We start from the raw sequence: 23,853 nt of genomic DNA on the forward strand, positions 1-23,853 counted from the left end.
CGAGATGGGGCCTCCACCACCTCTCTAGGCAACCTGTTCCACTCATCCACCACCCTTGTATTAAAGAACTTTTCCCTAATGTCCAACCTACATCTACCCTTTTCCAGCTTAAAACCATTACCCCTTGTCCTGTCGCTACATGCACTTGTAAACAGGTCTCCCCCAGCCTTCTTGTAGGCTCTTTTCAGGTATTGGTATTTGTGGTGCTAAGCCTTACATTCCCATCACCTTCCCCCCCCAGGCAGTTGTGCTCACCTGGACTTAAAACCTGCCACCAAGAAGGTTTTTTAGACAATCTGTTTTCACTTGTGCAGTGTTAACACTTTTGCAGTGAAATCTCTTTCCTCTTGTGGTCCAAAACCATGTTCAGCTCCTGTTGGAGCAGGCACAGTGGGCATCATAGAATCATTAAGGTTGGAAGGGACCTTACAGATCATCCAGTTCCAACCCCCCTGCCATGAGCAGGGAACCACTAGACCACGTTGCACAAAACCTCATCCAACCTGGCCTTAAAAACCTCCAGGGATGGAGCTTCAACAGCCTCCCTGGGCAACCCATCCCAGTTCCTCACCACCCTGAGAGTGAAGAATTTCTTCTAATACCTAACCTAAATCTCCCCTCTCTCAGATTAAAATCGTGCTAAGGTCACACACGGAGATCATGGCACTGCTCTCCTCTCCCAGCCCCCAAACTCGGGGGTTTAGCAATACAGAAGATGTGGGGAACATGCGTGTGGCGGTTAAAGGGAGAGGATGAAGCCAGAAGGTTACCCACCGTGGCCTGGGCAGACTCCCAGATGTGAGGATAAAAGGCCAGGAAGGCAACTCACCTCTTCTCAGCTGGCTTCACGCCCACCGACAGAGAGGCCATGGCTGTCACCGTCTCTGCCTCCTCGTTCTCGCACTTCTGCGCCTCCACCAGGGAGTATCCCACCGTGGAGGAGAAACGCTGCAGTGAGTGCCAGTATTTGCCTGGGGAGACAGGAGGCTGTTGGGGCACCTGCACCAGAACGGGCCCAGCTCCTGCTTCCCCATGCCCAGCAGGTGGCTGAGACCTGCCTGGGAGAGACTCACCACATCCACAGAATCCCAGAATCATTCTGGTTGGAAAAGACCTTGCAGATTAGAGTCCAACCCTTCCCCCAGCCCTGCCCAGGCCACCACTGCCCCATGTCCCTCAGCACCACATTTTCATGGCTTTGAAAACCCTCCAGGGATGGGGACTCCACCCCTGCCCTGGGCAGCCTGGGCCAGGGCCTGACAACCTTTGCCAAGAAGAAGTTGTTCCTAACATCCAATCCAAACTTCCCCTGGCACAACCTGAGGCAATTTCCTCTTGCTCTTTCAATCCATCCCCCAGGAATGTCCCCAGGAAAGCTTCAACCATCATGACTTTATCTTCCCCAGCTAAATCAACCTACAATATTAGCAACTTCAAGCAATATTCTGTTTAACTTTCATTTCTATCCCCTCTTAATTAACGGGTGCCACAACCCCCAGTGAGACTTATGTTATCTGGAGATACCTGGCTTGCTTTGAAGAGAGACACACTCTAAGTACAGGACATCCTGTCCTTTACTGAGATTTGAGAGGTTTTAATACTAATTCCTCCTCAAGTGTCAAAGCAGTTCTCTGACCCAGCTGCTCCCCATGCCTGGCTCAGTCCACTGCTGCACCCACAGCAAGACCAGTTTGTGGCTGCACAAATCCAGCTCATGCCACAGTGACCACCTGTAAACTAGGAGGAGGGAACGTGGGGCTTCCTGGATGATGGAGAGGTCAAGCTGGTGTCCCCCAGGGCAACCCAGCAGGGGAGCAGCTGGGTGGACAGGGCTGTACTCACTGTGTATCTCGATCACTTTCTCCATCGAATGCACCGCGTTGGCATTTGCTCTCTGCTGGAAAACCTTTTCTGGGAGAGGGTCAAGCTGGAAAGAGAGAGAGGAACACCAAAGAAACATCACCTCAAGTTAAGAGACCAGGCGTTCAGTGCCATTTAGCAAGTGTCTCTGCCACCTCAAGCCTCCACCCCTTTTAGGTAAATACCCAAAATGAACAGACCTTCTCTTGTGATACTGAGCACAGCCTCCTCCAGCCTGATGCTCCTCCACACACACAAAGCCTGCAGCCACTGATGGACACTATCAACAGGCACTGCTGCAGACCAGGAAGTGATCCTGGGCTGCTTTTACAAATGAACTTTTTAAACTATTGTTTGGATCTACCTTTTCTTGCAAAGTTTCCACTATTGAGATGAAGTGACATGCAAATAAGAGGGACCTAAAAACAAGGTACCAGCCATACTTCTGGTATTCCCCTAAAGAAATAAGCCAGGTAGCTTTTAAATTCTTCTAAGTGCCCAATTTGATGCATTTATTAACACTTAAGTGAAAAAATCTGTACCCTGAGTGTAAACAGCCTAACTTTGGTACAGAGAAGCAGCTTTAAAAGACACATTCAGCATGAGTGAGGTGACTTCAGTCACCAGTGATGGCTCTTCCCAGCTGCTGGGCTTGCAGCATTTCACCTGTATCTTCATCTTCACACAAATTTGCCTCAAAGTTACCAGTAAAGCTCCTCATGGGGTACTAAAATGGAGGCTTTTCAGTGCTGGCTCCTTTCCTTTGCTCTTTATAAACACAGGTGACAGCAAGAACATGCTGCAGGCACTGAGATTTTAAGTTGGAAGACGACACAGCCTCCCCAAAATGTTCAGTGTGAATGCACATAATGAGCAGGTATTTTTCTGGGCTTGGCTGCTTTTATGCTGTGGGGAGTATCTTTGTTTTGCTAGACAGAAGCTTATTTAGGGAATGCCACTCTAAAGAAGCTCCTGTAAGTCCTTTCTCCAGTTGTTCACAGAATCCAAGACTGGTTTGGGTTGGAAAGGACCTTAGAGCTCATCTAGATCCAACCCCCTGCATGGGCAGGGACACCTCCCACCAGAGCAGGTTGCTCCAAGCCCCATCCAACCTGCCCTTCAACACTGCCAGGGATGGGGCAGCCACAGCTTCCCTGGGCAACCTGGGCCAGGGTCTCATCACCCTCACAGCAAAGAATTTCTTCCTAATGTCCAATCTACATCTCCCCTCTTTCAGCCCAAGACCCATTCCTTTGTCAAGTCCACAGAGTCACACCCCTGAGAAAGTCTGTTCTGCAGTGGGAGCCTGAGAATCCTCTCTTGAAGGAAAGGTCCTGACAGAACTGCTGGAGGGTTGTTTTAGTTTTTCTTTGCTTTCCTTTAAAAAATAAACCCAAGAAGAGGACACCATCCTCAGCTGGGCATCTCCTCTCTACCTTGAGACAACTGCAAAGCTAAAACTGTCCCCTTGACCTTGATGAAGTTAATAAACCTTTTACTGTTGTAGCTACGACGCTTGGTTTGATTCCCACTGGACAAGACACTTGGGCTCAAAACCAGCCCGTGGTTGTTACTAGTTTGTTGTGCTTTTATTTTTTCCTGAAGAGCCAGTGGAGACCCCAAGATCCTTCCGTGTGGCTCCAACAGCAGGTGGGACAAATCATGCTACATGGTAAGATTTTCTAAGGGGAGGAGATGGGGTTATTTGCTGTCACCAGGTAACACAGGGGAGACTCTTGCTTTCCTCTGGCACAGTAGGAGCATCTCCTTGGTAGGCAGGGATGTCCCAACAGCAGCTCTGCTTGGCTCACATCCATGGCCAGCAACTTGGATTTGATTCACATCAGGACACGTCACAACCAACGAAACACTCAAGAAACTTCCCTCTTCTTTCTTTCCCCCCTCAGATCTCCAAAAAGAAGGTGAATTCATCAGCAACCTCCCCCTTGGCTAGGGATCCAAAAAGAGAGATGTTAATTGTGGCTGGAAATAACAGTCAAGGCTCATCCAGGGATATTCCTCAGTAAAGAAGCAGCCTCAGTTTAATAGCAAAACAAAAAAATAAATAAACCTGTGGCAAAGTTTAACTGTAACTTCTGCTCAAAGCCAAGAAAAACTCCAGCCAAGAGATCTGGTACTTCATGAGGACTGGAACTTGCTCTGCTCCAGATGTAGTAACTACAGATTGCATTTTTTATGAATTCTCCACTCTAAAAACAATTCTGTCCTAACCTGGCTCTGCATGACATTAAGTGGAGGCAAAAGCAATTCCTGGATGAATCTTTAAGGAAGAGGTTTCTAACACCTCTGGGCTGATGCTGATCTAAAGCACACCCCACCAGGCAGCCTGGCCACACACGTGCTATTTCACAGATGAATCCTTCCCAGTACATGTTCTTCCTCCTGAAACAACACTCCCAGACAACAGCCCCACCCACAGCTCTCCTGGAAAAGGAAGGACATACCTCTGGGCATTAGGCAAAGGTTTTAAGCAACTACCTCTTACCACCTTCTAGTTCACTTGGGATGTCCTGAGTCTGGCACTGGACACCTCTCCACTACTTCTGCATGAAACATGACAAGGCATTTGTGGCAGTGACAGGCAGCACTGCTGAGCTCCAGGACTCCTGCCACGTGTCTCCCATCCCTCTCCCCACCACCAGCAGCTCCCATGACACAGGAGCTCCACACTCTGCTCCAGGCATGGTGCTGGCACAGGTCCTGGTCTGGGGAAGCACATGCTCTGGATGTCCCAGAGCTCAAATAGCAGCATTGCTCCCTGGGGAACACACAGCTTACACAGGGTATTTGCCACGGGGGGCAGAAGCTGGTTTGAAGAGTAAAGGTGATGTCCAAGTGAGTGGCTTTGCATGGATGATGCCTGAGGGAGTCACAGAATCACAGAGTGGTGGGGGTTGGAAGGGACCTCTGGAGATCATCCAGCCCAAGCCCCCTGCTAGAGCAGGATCTCCTAGAGCAGATCCCACAGGAACACATCCAGGCGGGTTTGGAATGTCTGCAGGGATGGAAACTCCACAGCCTCCCTGGGCCATTTGTTCCAGGGCTCTGTCACCCTCAGAGTCAAGAAGTATTTTCTCATATTCAGGTTAAATCTCCTGTGTGTCAGTTTGTGACCCTTGCTCTGTCCCTGGACACCCCTGAGCAGAGTCTGGCCCATCCTCCTGTCACCCCCTGTAGATACTGACCAGCACTGATCAGATCCCCCCTCAGCCTCCTCATCTCTCAGCTGAGCAGCCCCAGCTCTCCCAGCCTTTCCTCCCAGGCAGATGCTCCAGCCCCTCATCTCAGTGCCCTGTGCTGGACTCTCTCCCTGCCCTGCTTGAACAGGGGAGCCCAGAACTGCACACAGGGCTGCAGGTGAGGCCTCACCAGGGCAGAGTGGAGCAGCTTTGCACGGCTGCTGCCCCCTCTGCCCCCCAGCACTGCTGGGAGGGGCTGCTCCGAGCGCTGGAAGAGGCTTTTCGGGTCAGACCTCCCCTGCATCCTGCCCAAGCCCTGTTCAGTTTTGCACGACTCAATTCGTAAGGAACGTCGGTCCCATTTTCAAGCAACCTTCCCAAGCAACCCCTTCCACATGACAACAACCTGCTGCAAAGTGCAAGCCCTGCTTTCATTTCCTGGATCGAGCCGGCTCCGGCCCCCGCGCTTCTTCCGAGGCAGGAGTTTTGATCTGAGGGCAGATGCTGCGGGGACTGGCAGCCTTCCCCTCATTTCCTACCACTTCCTGGTGGAACTCCAGGCCCTGCTCCTCATCCAGCAAAGCTCCCCACAGCCCCTGGGCGGCCGCAGCTGCCTGCCCATGTGCAGGCAACGCTGCCTGACACGCTGTAGATCAAACCTCATCAAAGGGCCGCGGGACAAAGCGACGGCAGCTCCCGCCAACTTCCCTGCATCAAAAAAGGTGGTTTGTTGGGTTTGGTTTGTTGTTTTTTTTTTTAAGAAAAAAAAGGCCTTGATAAAAGCAGTGTTTCCTGCTTTTTGATGTGTGGGTCGGAGAAGGGCTGGCGGGAGATCTGCAGAGTCTTACAGCCCACCTAGGGAAAGCGAGACCAGGTCCACCTCTGAGCATCTGCAAGCGCCCTGTGGCGGCGATGCAGTGATTTAAACAAAGAAATGGGAGGGGATTTTTAACCTTTCACGATCAATATTCACTCTGCTCATGGAAGCACTTTGGGCAGCTGACAGCACCCAAGCTCTCCCGAGTGCCGAGATCCCCCCGAAAGCCTCACACTCCCACACGTGTTTGTGGCTTGGATCAGGGGTGTGATTGCAGATGGATCCTCTCGCCACGCTGTGCTCACCTGCCTGCATCACAGGAGCATGTCAAGAGAGAGGAGCCTTTGTGTCTCACCTCCTCTGCCTCCCCTTCAAAGCACGTCCTGCCATCCCAGCAGGGGATGGAGCTGGAGGTGGTGACATCTGTGGTGACACCAGCACTGCCCACTGAAGGGAGATGGGTGCTGTAGTAACAACTCCGTTGCTTCCACGCTGCTGGAGCAGCTGGCTCCCAAGTTTCTGGCTGTCCTGAGGGCTGAGCACAGGCTGGATCTGTGAGCCATGCCAAGAGCCTTATCAGAACTGCCTGGCCAAGCAGAAGGAGCGGATGCTGCCTGCATGCTTGGAGATGGGATGCTGGATGCCTGAAGCATCTGCTTTTGATGAATCCCAGCTGGTTTATCTCTTGGTTAGTGAGGTTGCCCCAGGCACTGTCGCCCTTGGAGTGGAGATACTGCAAGACAGTGCACTTCTTCAAAAGGCTGGAAACGTAGCTGATCTGAACCTCCATGCAGATCCAAGCTCCAACATCCCAGACCTGAGAAAGGCTGACGGTCAACCCAGTGCAGCTGTGAGTCGAGGCAGGGCTGCTCACAGCAGCTCACCACCATCCCCAGAACTCAGCTCCCTCTGGAGGCAGACCCAGAGCTGAAACACTGCTGGGCTTCCCCTCTCTGTCCCCATTCACATGTCCTCCCTCAGCTCCTGCCCCAAGGGGTTCTTCAGCAAAGGGTGGTGATGAAAGACCCTGGTTGTGCTCTCCAAGGCAGGTGAACACTTTAGGAGGAACCTCCTTCCTTCACCATCAGACAGGCAGGCAGATGTCTCTCCTTGTGATAGAGACCACTGCCTTCAGAGCTCTGCTCCATCAGGGAGCATCTCAGCAGGCTCCTCACGTCCTGTGTTAACTATCTTTTGAGATATGTTCCTTTCCACAAGGTACTGAGGGCAATCTCCAAAAGAGATTGTCCAAAAAAGACCAAAAGAACCAGGAGGAGGGAGGCTTGACCCAAACTAACCAGTTACTCATACTCAAAGGTGAACAAGTAATAGAGAAATATGCTTCTTGAGCAGAAGTGTGTGCAAAAGTAGAGCCACAGCTGACCCACCAGAGCCCCAGTCTGGGATTTTGCCACCAAAACCTGATTTCTGTACTTCCTTGCAGCCACCTTTCTCTGGTACATGACCCTGAACTCCCCCAGCCCAAAGACGTGTCAAATGCCACCACTCCCAACTCCTTGATTACCAACCACGTTGGAAGAAATGTAGGAGTGAGCTGCTCATTCCATGCCTGCTAGCCAGGCTGCAACAAAGAGGATGGACACAGGGAATTCAAATATTTTCTTCCTTAATCCCACTGGTACTGTAAGTGGAAGGGAAAAACAAAGGCAGAAAAGCTCAAGTATCTAAAGTTTCCTCTGTAGGAGAACACCCTCGTCTCCCCAGATCCCAACAACTAGATTTCCTTGGTGTGGTTCTTTGTCTTGCTCTTATCTTGCAACTGGCCTTTCTGGCCAAGTTCTGTGACACAGCTGAGGGTTGTCCAAGACACGAATGTGCAGAAGAGAGAAACTGTAACACCATCCCATCAACGGAAAACAACCCCAGCAAGCTGCCCAAGGCAGCAGGCACAGCCTGTAGCACTGGAGAGGAACCTTGTGAAGAGAAGGGAGGGCTTGGGCAATGACTTCACAAAGAAATTAACACTCATTAGCTGTTTTCCAAAGGGCACGACTTGGATAAAGAATAAACCCAAATTCAATCCTCAGCTATTTCAGTCCTTGTCATGTGGGTTGGCAAACATAGGTAGTTTTTAAACAAACAAAGCACTGGACTATTTCAATCCATGTGTGTCAAAGGGACCAAAGATGATGACAACGATTTGACAGATGGACTGTTTTTGGAGAATGGGGTGCTGAAATGGAAGGGGGCCGGGGGGGTGGTGGCCCCAGTTTTTGCTTGTGTCTGTACCTCATTTCCCAGCAAAGCAGAAACACAGGCTTCTGAGGCATCACAAATGGCTGTCAGGTCGTGGCCTCCTTCCAGGGCCAGGACAACGCGGCCCCCGGCCAGGCCCATCAGCTGCTTCGTCAGGTACCCAAAGCCTGGAAGGAGGGAAAAGAGGAAATGCAGGAGAAGGGCAAAGGTTGTGGCTGGAATCAGGCTCCTGGCAAAGGATCAAAGAATTACAGAAAGGAATTACATCATATTAAAAAACCACAAGGGATCTGAAAGGACTCAACGCATAATATAAGCCAGGTTGGATTTTAAGACGCCTGCCGCAGAATTCCAGCCACGGTTCCCTGCTGGACTGCTGGGATGGATCCGTGTCACCCCCACCAGCACTTTGCTGGGGTTTATCCCAGGTGAGAAACACCACGATTTTAACACAGCAGGGAGTTATCTCCTTTGGAAAGGAGGAAAGAGGGTGGAAGGAGGCAGCTTTGTTGCCCCGTTTTGGAAGATGCAAAGTTGGAGCAGTCACGGGGGAGGGAGGGGAAGGGGAAACCAGTAAAACTGCTGCTGGTGCTTTCAGCTGTGATAGCAGCATCACGGTACCCCAGAGATATTTGACATCTAGTCCTTAACAGACGTTTCTTCCCATATATAATATGCTATAAAAATTCCTGGGGCACCTGGGACTTTGATCAGATGACACACAATCCATTTCTACCCTTTAAACAAAACAGAACCAAGCTGCGAGGGTATAAAAAAAACGTGTCCTCAAAGCAACCTTCCCCCCTCAAAAAAACCCCCCCACCAAAACCAACCCAAAAAAAAAAAAATCCAAACACAAGAAAATCCAGGGCATTTCTACCTTCCATCCAGGCTCCCTGCTTTCTATTTTGCTGTGAACCCCCCGTGGGGGCTTTTGCAAGCTGGCAAATTTGCAGCCAGACAAAAAGATTCACAGCTGAGCCCATAACTGGCTTTGCAAGAGAAGGAGAGCACAAGAAATTCAACAAGGAGGTAAACAAGACCTTCTATAACAGGGTGTTGCTGGAGATCTTAAATAACTTGTCTCTTGTAAATCTATTTCACTTTATTCTTGTATAAAGTTTATAGGTTCAGCTACCTTACAAGGTCCTGAAGTTCGCTGTAGAGAATAAGTTTCCTGGCTGAAACAAACTCTTAAAAAATAATAATACAATCCTTTTGCAAGTAAAAAAAAAAAAAAAAAAAGAAAAAAAGAGTCTTCTCAATTGGCTTGAACAAAACAGAGCCAGACAAACCCAGCATCACTAAAGAGGGGGGTGGGATTTCAGTGCAACTCCTGTGCAATGCAAAACAACACAGACCCAAAGCAAAAAGGAGGTTCTTGTGGGCCTGGATGAAAATTGCTTCAAAGACACGGAAGAAAAACACTCAGCTGGAATTTTTAAGAAGGTATCCTGGAGGAAAAGAGGGACTTCCACCAGCATTCAGGGCAAGGCACAGTTCTTCCATCTGGCATTGCCCCTGTCTGCAGTTTTGCATTAAGCCAAGCAGAACTCTCTGACTCTGCAGCCACCTTCTGCAGAGATGGGGCTACAAACGACTTGGTAACTTCCTTGCTTAATTTATTTGCACTCAGAAGTGAAACACGCAATGCTTCAAGGCTTCAAGGCAAGGAGGAAGGCTTCAGCCAGACCAAGAGATGTACAGTGCAGTGACAAAACACAGGAACATTCAAAGGAAAAAACAGAAAAGTTTGTGAAAGATTTGAAGGTGAAGTCCCGAGTGTGAAAACTGCAAATATTCTACATTTTCAGCATTTTACACCAGTTTCGGATCTCTGCTCTTGAGGACGCCCCACTTACATTTTGCTGACAGGTTGTATCCTCCCAGAGGTGTGGGGTGACCTTCCACTGCATCGAAACCAGATGACACCAGCACCACATCTGGGGCAAACTCATTGGCAATGGGCATCACTACCGTTCTGCAAGAGAAGGGGAACAAGGGCAGACACGTGACTTGGGCTCTTGAACAAACACAAACACTCACACCGTCTTGAACAAACCTGTTCTAAAACCTTGTACAATTATCCCAGGGTAGCAAAACCCATCTCTTCTTTACTTACAAGGTGAGAGCCTGGCCAGCAGAACACCTTGCACCACCACGCCGGACAATTTTCAACTTCACCTCACGTTAAGTTTTTTCAGTGAGGTCTCTGAATTCTTCCTCCACCAACAGCTTCACGTTTTGACCAAGTTCTCACACTTTGTGTTTCCCATTTCTGATCATATTTGCTTTACATACAGGGCAGGAGGGGATAAGGAGAAAGTAAGAGGGCATCTGGCAGAGGCTGCAAAACCACCTGGGAAACCTGCTCGATGGCAGCCTTGGTTTGTGGCACTTGTCCCCATGTTCTTCTTCAAAATACCTCCCCTTTAGCCTCCCCCCAAATACACCTCTCTGAACTCTGGTTCCCCATCCTCTTGACGTTTTGTGAAAAAAAGATGGGCTGAATTGTGTCATATTGACCAACTCCTGCCTGCTGAGCCCAGGGTTTAAAGGAAACAAGAGGCGCGTGTCCGTGGTTCCTCAGCAAAAGGCCTTGTCTCTCTGTTTTCTCTCTTCAATCCACTCCATTTCTGTTCAAAACTAAGGCCTGATGTTGCAAACACCCCACATCAAGTTGCCAGCTCAGTAAAACTGGGAAGTTAAGGAGAGAGCAAGGGATTGCTTCTTGGTATAACAGCCCCAGCACAAACTTTCTAACACATGAAGCGACTCACACACCACAGCACGACCCTGTCAGTATCTCTGCATACCTGAGAACTTCTCTTTTACTGAGTAAAGCTCTTACATCACGTACCAAAAAACAGGGAGAGCCCCAGCAAGGGCTGTTCCGTGCTGAGAATGCTCAGGTGGCCTCAAGACACCCATAAAAATCCACATACTTTGCCTCAATGATGTTCCACAGCCTCAAGACACCTCTGGGCATCAGCAACTCGTATTAGCCCCAAGGCTGATCTGAGCTCGTGCCATTGTGCCCTCCACATTCTGTTTTATAGCATAAAATGTATATTTTACATTTTATATTTATGTCATATTTACATTTCATTTTATATTTATATTTTATTTTATTTATTTTATTTCAACCATCTACCATGCCCATCAGATCCTCCCAGTGTTGCTCAAAGCCACCAAGTGGTTTCCATTGCCACCACTGAGCAGGCAGGCAGGGACACCAGGCAACATTGCAGGTCTGGTCAAGGTACTTGGACACCATGAAGTCCAAAACAACCCAAACAAACCCTTTTAGCTTAATTTTTTTTGCCAACCAATTGCTGCAATAACCTACCAGCCTCCTGCAATCTTCCTGCCTGCCAGGCTCTGCATCCCAAATGCTAAAAGGGTCTTTTTTTTTCTCTAATATAAATTCTCACAAAATCCCAGAGAGGAATCCAAATTTCTTCCCCCAAAGGCTGTGATGTTCACATACATGTTGTCCTCAGAGAGATGATTACACAAGGAAGACAAAATAACACAGGTTTTTTGCTGATGACTTTGCAGTCGACAAAAATCTGTTCAGTGAAACCCACAGAGGCTTGAAGTAGAAACCACCTCCACAAAGGACCAAAGCAGCAGTTTTGAAGCAAGTGCACGTGGCAGAAGGTCTGGGTTTTTTTTTTCTTCCCCCTGAGCTTTGATGTCCTGCTGAGCTCTTTAATTTCTAACCAAAGGAAAACTGCTCAAATCATCAGATTTCTTTTCTTTTTTCTTGCTTTCCCTCACAGTTCCGATACCAAGGGAGCTGCTGGTACCTCTACTCCTGTGGGGGACCACCCGTAGCTGGTGGCAGAGCGAGCCCAAACCTACACCATGGTCTGTCAGCACTGAGCAAGCCCCACAGCCCTGAATCAGCAAGGATTTCTTGGCCTGGAGACAGCTCGTCCACTGCTGCCCAAGCACTGAGGCTCCCAAGGAAGAGGGGCAGCAGGACAGTGCTTGGCTGAAGGTCCCTGCTGTGACAGCAGCTCCAAGGTACCCTCTGGTGGCACAGCCACCACACAGGCAGTGCCCAGGGGTAACCATCAAGCCCAGTCTGTGTAAATTTGGGGAGAGAAAAAGCAGCAGTTGCTAGTTAAAAAACCAAATCAATCGGTATTTGACAAGAGTTAAAAGAAGCTCTTTTGAAGATGTTCAGAGTCTTCTCCAGTGCAGGACAGGGTGACCTTACAGCTGCAGCTGCTTACCCCGGCAACTATCATCATCTCTGAGCAATTCCTACTGCTCTGTATGCACAGCAAGTTTTTACTAGGTCTACCAGAGGTTTAAGAAACATGTGTCCTCCAGGAGGAGCTGGGAGGACAGTCTGCCCGGGAGCCACGAGTCTCAAGCGCAGCTAGAGGAGAAGTGCAAGATGTCTGGGTAAATAATCTCATGATGCTTTTAGTCCCTGGACCATCACAAGCCCATCCAAACATAAGAGCACTCTCTCAAATCCAGACTTGAACCCTTTCCTCCACCCGTGACTCCTACCCAAGCTCTGCTGGTCTGCTCTTTCTTCTGGCGCTCTCCTAATTCCACCGTGACACCAGCTCTAAGTTGATCCTCACCACGTATAATCCATCCCTCCTTTCCTCTCAGCACTTCCTCACTCATTTTTCCTTTCTACTTGTTAAAAAGAAGACAATCACATGTGAGAATGTAAGCCCCAAGCAAACAGCTTTCAAACGAAAACCTCAAAACCTTTTTGTTTCTTAAATTTTTCTTGCGCCAGATGAAACCAGCCCCTTTGCTCAGAGCCACCCCTGCAAAGCTCAGTCCTCAAGAGAAAGCAACAATTACACTGCAAATCACCCTATGGCTTTGCCCTGGTGATGATACTACCAAAAAAACCCCCAGAAATTCAAATTACTATCAAAAAGGTGAGCAGTTTTGGCTGGACCTGGGTCTTCTGGCTAAGGTGGCTGCAGAGCTATTCGCTGAGGAATGGAAGGGTTTGTAACACTGATTATTCATTTAAGCCAGGCAGAACTTTTTAAAATACAAAGGTTACCTTTCAATTTCCTGTATTTTTACAGGGTTGTTTTGCTTGCTTAAAATAAAGCAGATCCTTTCATTTGATTCATTACTGAACAGTTATGCACCAATCAATACCAATGGCTGCAGACAGTAAAAACGACTGCTCGTCTTCTGCAATCATTTGGGGGAGACCAAAACCATGCTATTTTATATCTATTTTCCAGAAGATTGACTAATTTTTAGTCTGCTACTAGCCAGATCAGCAATTAAACCCTTAATAAATGACAGGCAGATTAAACAGTCCTTCTTTTTTTTATTTGCAATGCTCCATTGCAGCAAGCAAATGGGTGAAACTTAAAAGCCCTGAGCACTTTTTTTTTTTCCAGAGCCTTTTTCCCATTGTTGGCTCTCTATATATCTGGATTTTATACATCTATATGAGGCTAATCATCCTCCTGAAAACTCCATTCTTTGTTTCTTCAAGCAGCCATCTCCACGGTCATTTACTATGTCAAAAGGGATTAGGAGTCTGGGGACAAAATCAGTGTCGGGAGAGCATGAAATCTAAAATACAGAAAGAACCGTTCCAGGCAAAACATCATCAACTTCCCCTCCTTCCCTCCCACTCACTCCTGAAATGGTTTATGGATTGAGGGAAAAAACAAAATTCCCCCCCTAAATTGGCTCCTGAACTCATTTAGTGCTTTCTGAGAAAGGCAGGAGGAAAGGGGGACCTTTCAAATGCAATCCTGGCTCTTGCTTCTGGTTGAGGTGTTTTAAATAAAACAAAAACTAACAGGGAATCGAGTTGTGTATGGAATTATAATTGTAGAGGACAGCCCAGGGTAGGGGGGGGAAAATTGCATGAGACAACACAACTGCTAGAACCTTCAGGAGAACTTTCTTACAGTAAATTCAGAGGAAAAGTCCTGTGGTTAAATACACTTTAATTTCACTAAGAAATTGTTCTCGGGAAAGAAGGAACCAGCTGCAGTCTTAGCATTTTTTTTCTGCAGGTCTCTCAGCTGGGTTTGCACACTCTGCTTTTGCAAATGTCAAGAGGATTTACAGGAGCAAACAGGATTTTAGTTAGGGAACAACAGACCCCAACAAAAAAAAAACCCAAACTACCTGAATTTTACAACTGTTTGTTCCTATAACTACGGAATAACAGCACTGGGCACCAAGAACATTCTGATGAGTTAAGGGGCTCTGCAAATCATATGCCCTGCACTTCTTTCACATTCAAGTTCAATCCATTCCTGCCTGCTGTGTGAAATGGGTATTGCCCACATAGTTTGGGGGTGAGCTCAGCCATGGGAGCTTCGCCCAGTGAGCAGTCCGCTCAGTGAGAATGTCCTGCTGGCTGGGGCAGGCAGAGCCGTCACCATGCTGGGGTGGAGAAGCTCCATGCTCACAGCAAACTCCCCAAATCCCTTCTGCACATCTTGTAAGGGACTGGGGTGACTCCACCCTGCTCCCCTCAATAGCAAATTAAATAATAAGACAGCAATCATGATATCACCCCAGCCTCGAGATGGGGCAGCCGGTGATTTCAGCCCTCAGTTATGGAGACAACGAGCGGCGAAGTGCACAGCGAAGCTGCTCCCCACCTTTTGCATTTTTAACCCTTGTTCTCACTTGTGAAAAGGCTGGGGGGTGTGAACAGACAAGCAGAGGTGAGGGGATCCCACCCAACCCAACGCTGCTGTGCAAGGGGGTGAGGGGGCAACCCTGACATTAGAGATGTTCAGCAGAAACGTCATCGCTGCGAGTTACCGTCCTTGCTTAGGAAAGAGTAAAACCAACAGGTTTTCAGCGTGGGGGTGATGATCCAGCTCTCACTGGGATTTGTGTGTTGGCTCAACAGAAGCCTAATTTATGAAGAACAATTATCTCAGCTATTCTTTCATCAGAGCACATGCTTTTATCACAGCCCTGCACCAGCTCATCCTGCAACAACAGAAGGTCTCAAAAGACGGAGAAGCGCGTTGCTTGTTTGTCTTCTGCTCGTCTGACACAGAAAAAGGCCTTTCTTCCCCAGAAGCAGACAAGCATGCAAAGAGTTAAGGCTTAAAAAAAAAGGGAAAATAAAAAAGAAGTATATCAGTATCTTTGCCTAGCTCAAAGGATTTCCACTGATTCCTCTACAGACTTCAAAGCCTCACAGTTTGGCATTTGGGCTGGTTTGAATTAAAGCTCAGTTCTCCGCTGCGAGTTTCCAAGTTCATGGTGAAAATGCCTGCTGCTTCTGGAGTTCATTATGGCCAATTTTCTTATCTTTTCTTCATCTTAGGTTTGATCCCCAGCAAATGCAACGTGGCATTGGATGGGGTGGAATAACAAGGTGCTGCCTTGAAGGCATGCATTGTCTCAAGGGGCTAACCCAAGAAAAGGAAGGGGGGAAAAAAGGATATATGACCCATTCCCTTCACTTTCTAACTCTCAGGGGACTATAAATTGCAAACATCAAAGCATTATTTTCCATTAAAATCAATAGAAAGATTCAAGGGGCAAAAAAAAAAAAGAAAATGTTGTTTCAAAGAAGCTGGTTAAGATTTAAAAAGGTCACTTGATAATGTATTATCATGAGCACACTTGGCATAAGATGAAAAAAAACCCTCCCAGTTTCACTTCTTGACTGAAGGTGTGCACATGGGGCAGACCACGGGAGGTGCAACCTAGGAGGACATACCCCAATGTCCCAAAACCTTGGCAAAAGAAGAGCTGTGTGACTAATTCCAAATAGCTGCAGGCTCTGGGCAAAAAGACACCAGCTCCTACGAAGGGATGGCTGGCAAAGGGCTCACTGAGCAGTTTTCCAGGAGCCTTGAAACTCAGTATTTAACGGCAAGTACATCACTCTGTCACCAGCTACAGGTTCTCTTCATAATGAAGAGATCAGTCTTGTTGACTGCTGGGATAAACAGACTTCCACTTTGGAGGAAAGTGCTGCTTTTCTGCAAGAGGAATAAAACCTGGAGACAAATGACAGTTATTTGACGAGATGTTATTTTAACTTGTATACATTCTTTGAAGGCTTTTTCATGGCAGGCTGAGGAGTGAAAGCTCTTTTTGCTCAGTCTAACAGAATAAAAATAATGCTGTTCCATGAAGTTGATCATTCCATCTGCCTGTCACCAGAAATTACCATCTCAAGTGTCTGTCTCCCTGAATTCATGGGAGGTGGTGGCCACTGAATCTGACCTGGGGACAGAAAACCACTTCAACCCAGGATTGTTACAAGGGATGCCAGCTGGAGGAGGGACACACAGCACAGGGGAGGCAGGGGGTGGAACAGGACAGACCTTAATTAAAAGAAAGCCTGTCTCTCCAGCAGGTCAGAGAATGAGATTCCTTCTCCTGGAAGGAGTATGAGAAAGGTCTCACTCTGGCCTCTGCTCACTACTGCATTACCTACAAGTTCTCCTCTACTCAGAGATCCACCTTCCCTTCATCTTGATATTCTGTGGTTTCCATAGCTAATTTTAAGTCCTTCCTTTCCCTGCTCTCTGCAGCTCTGGGAGGTAAATGCATCACTTCAGGCTTGCAGCAACACCCCAGAACACCCATGAGTCTTTGAGTCTTGGGGTGTTTTGCCTGTAGCTGCTCAGGGCAGCAAGATGGTGTTCAACTTACTCTTGCAGAGACACTGCTCAGAGACACCACAACCTGGGTCTCCATCACTGCAGATCAGCTCATGTGTTTGGCTTCATGCATCTCTTCTGATGACACTCACGTGAGGAGGAAAGCAGGGATCAGATCAGCATTCCCTGCAGGTCCCTCCCTGTGATCTCCAGGTACCCCATGCTTCTGTGAGCAGGACAGTAAGACCAGCAGGACATGAACAAGAGAGGCAACAAGTGGCTTCATCCCCTGTCTCCATTTGAAGACTCAGATGATGCCAGTTTTTTGGAGCACGTTTGAATGTGCTTGTACAACTCAGCTTCACTTTTTCTTATGGGACTCCAAAAGTAACAGCAACTAGGTGTACATCTGGTACTTCTGAACGTAGCAAGAGAGAAACTCCAGATCAAGGAGGACTGCACAAGGGAAAGGTAAACCCAGTTGAGGAGAAAAATATGTTTGTAAGAGGAAGACTTCAATGTTACCTGAAAGCAGTTAAGTATTCAGTGTCTCCCATCGGTGGATCGAGGCCACCAGTGAAGGCCATGTTAACATTGAAACCAACTCCTGCTCCTGTGCCAACCTGGAAAAAGGAGATGGAACTCTGAATGACACACACAGAAACAGCCAACCCTGGCAACACATTCTCTGCTGTCTTAATACTCTTTCAGTTGCATCTGGATTTTGGTTCTACAGTTTAGGTGGTAGTAAGGTTCCTTTTTCCCTCTAAAGCCACCGGGTCCCCCAGACGAGTGAAAATAAATGTTCTGATCTTTACAGGAGCTCTAATTGACTGCTGCTCACCCAAAACCACCTCTTCATCAAGTGGATCCTCTTCCTCTTCTGCAGGAGAGCACATCACATGCAACACCTTGCCTTCATTCATTTTCAGCTTTATTTAGAAGATTGTTTTATATGTCTTTACAGTGGCAACTGGGGGAACAAACCCACCGTCTTCATCAGAGCGAGCTCTCCCTCTGCTGGGGAAAACCAGGATTCACAGGGAAGAGATTTTCACTGCTTGGGGGACATGGGGGTGGTACACCTAAGTCCCATCCTTGCATGTCCTGCCAGCGTCCCCATCTGCACTGACTGCAAGTACCTGAGAGAGGGGAGAACTGAAAAATAAACCAGGGCTTTCCAGTAACTCGTTTGTCAAGAAGTAGGGCCTTGTTCTCCCCACCCCTATGGAAACCCAGGAGCCTGTGTTCAGTCCCTTCATCAAGCTGGGGACCTTGTAGCTGTCAGAGCACAGGCTGCAGGTCCATGGGGACAACCAGGGAGCCAGGCAGTATCTACTGTCACCAGCCACTGGCTGCTCTGCACTGGGCTCTGAGCTCCTAAACACACAGTTTATTTGGTTGGGTTTGTTTCTTTTTTTAGGTTGCTGCATATTAAAAAAAAAAAAAAAAAAAAAGTAAATGGGTGTGTTATACAAAACCCAGCCAGATAATTCAGGCTGGATAAAGCTGCAGGGCTTTTAATGCATATTCCTCCTTGTATTGGTGCAAATACTGCTAGTAGGAAAACTCAGGGGGTTCATGCCTCCATCCACAGACTGTTATTTAGCCATCTGTGGCTTGAACTGAATTTATTTGGTATTCTTTGTTTAATTTGGTCTAGAATGGCCCATCCAAAAATCCCTCTAAATGGTAAACAGGGAGTGGATGTAGCTTCGTGACTCTGCATTTTGTAAGCCAGATTACTAGGTTGTTAAAAGGTCAGTAAAAAGGTAGGTCTGAGACCTTTGCACACCCTGAAGCAGAAATAAATCTTGATGCTGTTTATTCACTACAACAGCAAGGCACAAACAGGGTAAAGAAGCTCTGTCAAGTTATGTTTAAGTTTCTCTAGAAACCAAAGTGGCAACAGCGAGTTTGATGAACAGGGAAATGTAAAATTGACAGGGTGGAACTCTAGGAGTGTTCAGATGTAACCTGGAGTGCCCCAGGTTACACAAAATTCAGTATTAAATACAATTCCCCTTAATAAGTGACCCTGGAAGGAAAGTATTTCCTGCCAACCTAGAGGGAAAGCAAGAATGGGATGGATATAGGAGCATCTATCCAGAATTCAGGGAGGTCTCCCACCTCCACCAGCCCAGCCCTTCTGCTGTAGTGTCTGAGGACACCTCCAGGACCTGGTGGATTTGGTCCAGCAGCATCAGTGAGGGGTACTCAGATCCCACCTCTGGGAATGCAGCAGTGACAGAGAGTGATGCCTTGGCAGGGCTGGGAGGAAAGGAGATGGACAGGCTCCAAGGCTGTGCCAGGAGACTGGAGTGCTGGTGGCACAGCCACAAATGACCTGTTCCCCCTGCCTCTAAGGGGGAAATCCTGAAAAGTACAGGGAGTGCTGGGACAGCTGGCAAAGAGCTCCTCTGGAACAGGTTCTCCCATGCAGGCTGGAGAGCCTAATTGCATTGACTCATTTTCTGCTCGTTAGCCAAGGCTTTCCTGCCAGCTGGCAGGGCAGGACACAATGCCCATGGCTGTCAGGACTTGGATGAGAAGGCACCAAACACACAAACCTGGGTGGCGTGTTCCCAAAGGGGCATTAACAAGCACCACCGTGGGAGTGGTGGCTGGAGCTTCTCTCCAAGCCTTGCTTGGCAGAGGCTCCCCAAGACTTTGGGGGCATCTGAATCCCAGCCCCAAGCAGTTCCTTTCAGACATGGGTGGATGCTTGTTGGATCTGTGCTCTTACCTCGTCAGGAGCTCCACTGCCTGGAAAGAAGTTCCCATCATCGTAGCGATGTAGTGAAATATAAAGAACATTTGGGTCATTGTAGAAAGCTTGTTGAGTACCATTCCCATGGTGAACATCCTTTGGGGACAGAGATTGCAATATATGAGGGAGGTCAGAACCTTAGTAAAACCAAATGAAAGTCACCAACTTAGGATTCAGGGCGGGTTTTTTTTTGGCTGTTGAGCTTCCATTGTCTGTGCTTCTCTGATCCAGCTGGAGCAGTTTGTTGCAAGTGAGAAGAACCTGCTCTGCACAGCTGGCTTCAGGTCACACTCCTTGTTCCACACATGGGCTAAATAGGGGTCAAAAACAACCTCAAGCTTGTAGCAAAACTGAGGAAAGAATCTTGGATGGAGAGAACTGGATTCATAACCTTGGGGGATGAAGAGACAGTGTATGTTACCCCAAATCTGTAGCTTTAATCCATCCGTGGGGTGACCACTGGCAAGAGTGCTCAGCAAAGCTGTGCTGGACCCAGCAAGGTTAAACAACACACCCCCATTAACTGGATCTCCTACTGCACTGCTACTTGGGGCAGAAAAGCAGGATGGGCATTCAAAATGCCCCTTTCTGACATGAAAACCAGGAAAAGGATGTCCATCCAGTAGGATAAAAAAGCAAATACATCCCTTTTAACTTGTGGGTCTAGCCCATGGGAGATCCTTGAAGTCCCTTCCAACCTGGCATCCTATGATTTGTGCATTCTAATCAAAACTCTTGGCCAATACCCAGCAACTCAAATGCCTTCCCAGCCAGAGAGACACATTTTTAAAGCTACAAAAAATAAAAATAATAATAATCAATCAATCAGGCCCATTTTTACACCCACACAAGCAAAATGCCAAACAAGCTCCTTCTCAAATCTGCTGTGCTGCCTGAGGAGGGTTCCAGTGCCTTGTTCCCATTTAGAGGTGACTTCTGACTGTCTGCCCACCTGCACAGAGGCTGGACACTGAGACCATCCAGACTGATAAGTCAAGCCCTTGTCCCTTGTAGGATCCAGTCCTCACATCTTGAACAGAAGGCTGGGATGGATTGTAACAGTTAAGGTCAAAAACCTTCAGAAAAAAATAACCAAAAGCCAGAGTGGTTTGCAGTTATCCAGCTTTGAGACTGTGCTGGGCTTGTTTTAGGAAGCAACCACTTCTTAATCACAATTTTCTTCTGAAAACCATGGTGCCTTTAAGAAATATTTCTATTAAAACCCCTTTTAAAATAATAATAATAAACCTTTTCTAAACAGGTGACATGTCTCACTGACTTACAAAGCAGGGCTGCCCTTGCAAGAAAAAAAGAACCCCAAAAGATTTCCACCTGCTCTTCTGAAGGGTAAAACCAGACATTTTTTACTCACCCAGTCCACGATAAGGATTTTGCTAACATTCAGTCTTTGCTGGAGCAGCTTGGCTGCAATTGCCACAGAGTTAAAATAGCAGAAACCCCTGGAGGTGGTGAGAGGGGGTAGAAAAGGGGGAAAGGAGAGGTGTTAGATGGAGGTTTCCTCGGTCCCGGTGCACCTGACATCTAGATACAGCACAGTAGGAAGGAATAGCTTGGTTTTGCTCTTCTTTCCTCCCTGGAAGATGTTAAATGAGAGACAGAAAATAGACCCGCAGCAGCAGGTGTCTTGTGATCTCTCTGGGAATGGGGAATGTCTCAAACTTGCCCAGACCTGCTGCAATGAGATGGTGGTCAGTGCCCAAGGGACCTCCAGTGCTGTGTGCGAGGGAAAGGGACAGGAGAAGGAGGGCACGTGGCTAGGGGGGAAGGAGCCAGGGCTGGAGCACTCAAAGAGGCCTCAAAATGATGAGTTGAGAGGAACCCAACAGCAAGCACTCATTTGGGTCCTTTTCCTAAAAAGAACTATTTCTGAAACTTGGGAATTCTTCAGTCAAGTTGTGTGTATATCTTGCTCCCACTAGACATCCAAACTTCTGGCTGACACTGGGCTGTCAAGAGTGCTGGGTCATTTCTGGTTGGAATTAATCTTCATTTTGAAGGCCAGGGTTTAGTGGTGGATTTGGCTTCACTGGGTTAACAGTTGGACTTGATGATCTCAAAAGGTCTTTTCCAACCAAAACCAAATCTATGATCTCCCACCAAAAAGTGCTGAAGTACCAAAGACATGAAACTTCAGCACCTGTTAGGACAGATACACCAAGTCAATGTGACCTTGCCATCTTCAAAAGAATTACTGGGAGCTTTGACTATCATACTGTCTCACAGATCAGTAATCAAGAAATTCTGCAATAAAACCCCAAGAAACCCCAATTTTCATTTCCATCTGCTGCTGGCACAAGAGATGAACACTGAGGCAAGTTGCTGAAGCACATGGTGCACTTACATGGGTGTGCTCTCCTCTGCATGGTGACCCGGAGGCCGAACGACAGCAAATCCATTCTGCACACACAAAAAAATAATGAAAGGAAGAAGTGAGACAGAAAGGCAGATTTATTGCACTAAGACAGCTGCAGAGGTTGCAGCAGTGATTTCTGCTTTGGAGCTATGTAGCTGTTCTCAGTGGTGGCCTCACAAGATGTGGGGATGATGCCCTCGCTCGTTTTGGAGAGGAGGGGGTAAAAAAGTGTGAATGTTATGGAACTGGTTGTTACAGCACTTCCTTCCATTCAGGGAAAAAATAAAACAGTTCTGCATGAGGTGGCTGAAACAGCAAACAGGCTGGTCCAGCTGAGGGCAAGAGCAAGGCCCTCAGATAACACAGGAACAGGGATTTCACTCACTGCTCTTGTTTCTTTCTGCCTTTTAACCGGCACATAAGAACATTCACCAGGAGCCTGTTGCTCACTTGCTGGGAACCCCAGTGTTTTTTATGGCCAAGGCCAGATGATGCCATGAAAAGGAAGCTAAGTGGACCTCCTGCAAAATGCAGCCCTGAGCTAAGCCCTGTACAGAGCCTGCATCAAAGCCAAGTTTGATTTTCGTACCAACCTTCAGTTCTCCCGTGGCTACTTTGAACACCAGCTCAATGACACAGCCCACGGCCAGGCGGGCGGCGCCGGACGAGTGGACTTCATTCCAAATGGTGTCACTGTCCACCTAGTGGAGACACAGAGGAACCACGTTTAGGAGCCACGAGGACAGCCCAGAAACAGGCCCACGTTTTGTAAAGAAGCAATTAATACGCAGTGAATGGATATTTCTGCGTTACATTTAAAGGCGTTCATTTTAAAGGCATTAAATTGCAGAGCCGGTCTTGGCAGCATCAGGGCTGGGACCCCTGGGATCCCACCAGTGCCAGTGTCCATTCAACCAAACGACCTTCTAGGGGTGACCACCTGCAACCCTCTGCCAAAGGGTCAGTGCCATAACAGAGAAGCAAACCCAGCATCTCTAAACACTGCACGTTTGCAGGCGTCTCCTACCAATGCTCCCACCAGGAGCTGTATTTCTCTTTACTTGCTGGAGGAAACTGATCCCAGATAGAACAAAAAGGTTTGTGAAGCCATTCAGTTATTCTAGAAAATAATAAATAATAATTTAAAAAGCAAAATAAAGGAGTTTTAGTCATGGGTGTTTAAGAGCTGCCTGCCCAGGACTGCCAGGTTACGCTGACAGCAGCTTCCCTGGGGAACCATAAGATCAACCCTGCCTCATCAAAGAGACCTTCAACATCCAGCTGCTGACTACAGCCATTTCCTCCAACCCTAAATACCAGACAGGACCACCACCCTCTGCATTTCTCCCCAGAAAATGTGCCAGCAGGCCAAAGGCAAGGCACTCTGCAGCCACCCCCACCCCATCACTGGAGGGGATCATGCCCCAGCTTAAACAAGAAGCGAGAAGCGCTGGTTTCTACCACGCTCATCCCAACAACTGCAGGAAGATCAGTTTGCAGAGACGTGATGAAATAAATGTCTGTTGGTTGCTTTGGTGGGTTTTTTTACTGCCATTCAACCACGACTGTGGAGAGCAGAGGAGGCAGGACAGCTCCCAGGGGCTGTTTCCAGGCTGAAGCTCTGGATCTTCTCCGCCGCGCCGCGATGAAAGCCAAGCTGCTTTGCTCCTCTTGCCAGTCCCAGCCTTTGCAAAAGCCAGGCTGCTGGGACTGTCCCATGCCAGGCCAGCTTGGGAACATCACAGGATAAATATAACATTTCTCATTCTGGAGGATCACCAGCTATTTTTTTCACGCCTTGACTCGGGGTTGAGGGTATTTATGGAAACAATGGCAAAGGAGGAGAAAGAGAGAGAGAGAGATGATTTGTTTTGACTGCTCGCTGAGCTGCAGGGAGATGCAAGTGGCCTCACAGAAGCTTGATCCACCTCCTTCAAGGTTGTGCTAAAGCCAGTGGAAATGGTCCCAGGTCTGTTATCAGGGACAGCTTCTGGCAGCATCTCTGCCCTGAG

The 23,853-nt window shown here is 47.9% G+C and overlaps 1 protein-coding gene across 11 annotated transcripts in view; it reads right to left on the reverse strand.

Moving 5' to 3' along the window:
• The window catches only part of HDAC4 (histone deacetylase 4), a 251,960-nt gene that overhangs the window by 4,245 nt on the left and 223,862 nt on the right, over nt 1-23,853 (reverse strand). For all 11 annotated transcript variants that reach the window (XM_051623785.1, XM_051623784.1, XM_051623787.1 and 8 more), the window contains 9 exons: nt 22,435-22,542; nt 21,830-21,885; nt 20,840-20,927; nt 19,444-19,563; nt 17,223-17,320; nt 9,957-10,075; nt 8,128-8,261; nt 1,843-1,927; nt 830-971 (listed from right to left, as the gene is read on the reverse strand). In XM_051623785.1, the coding sequence (XP_051479745.1) occupies nt 830-971; nt 1,843-1,927; nt 8,128-8,261; nt 9,957-10,075; nt 17,223-17,320; nt 19,444-19,563; nt 20,840-20,927; nt 21,830-21,885; nt 22,435-22,542 (950 nt within the window). The remainder of the gene's footprint in view (nt 1-829; nt 972-1,842; nt 1,928-8,127; nt 8,262-9,956; nt 10,076-17,222; nt 17,321-19,443; nt 19,564-20,839; nt 20,928-21,829; nt 21,886-22,434; nt 22,543-23,853) is intronic.

The sequence above is a fragment of the Apus apus genome, chromosome 6 (genome assembly GCF_020740795.1).
Source record: "Apus apus isolate bApuApu2 chromosome 6, bApuApu2.pri.cur, whole genome shotgun sequence".
NCBI lineage: Eukaryota > Metazoa > Chordata > Aves > Apodiformes > Apodidae > Apus > Apus apus.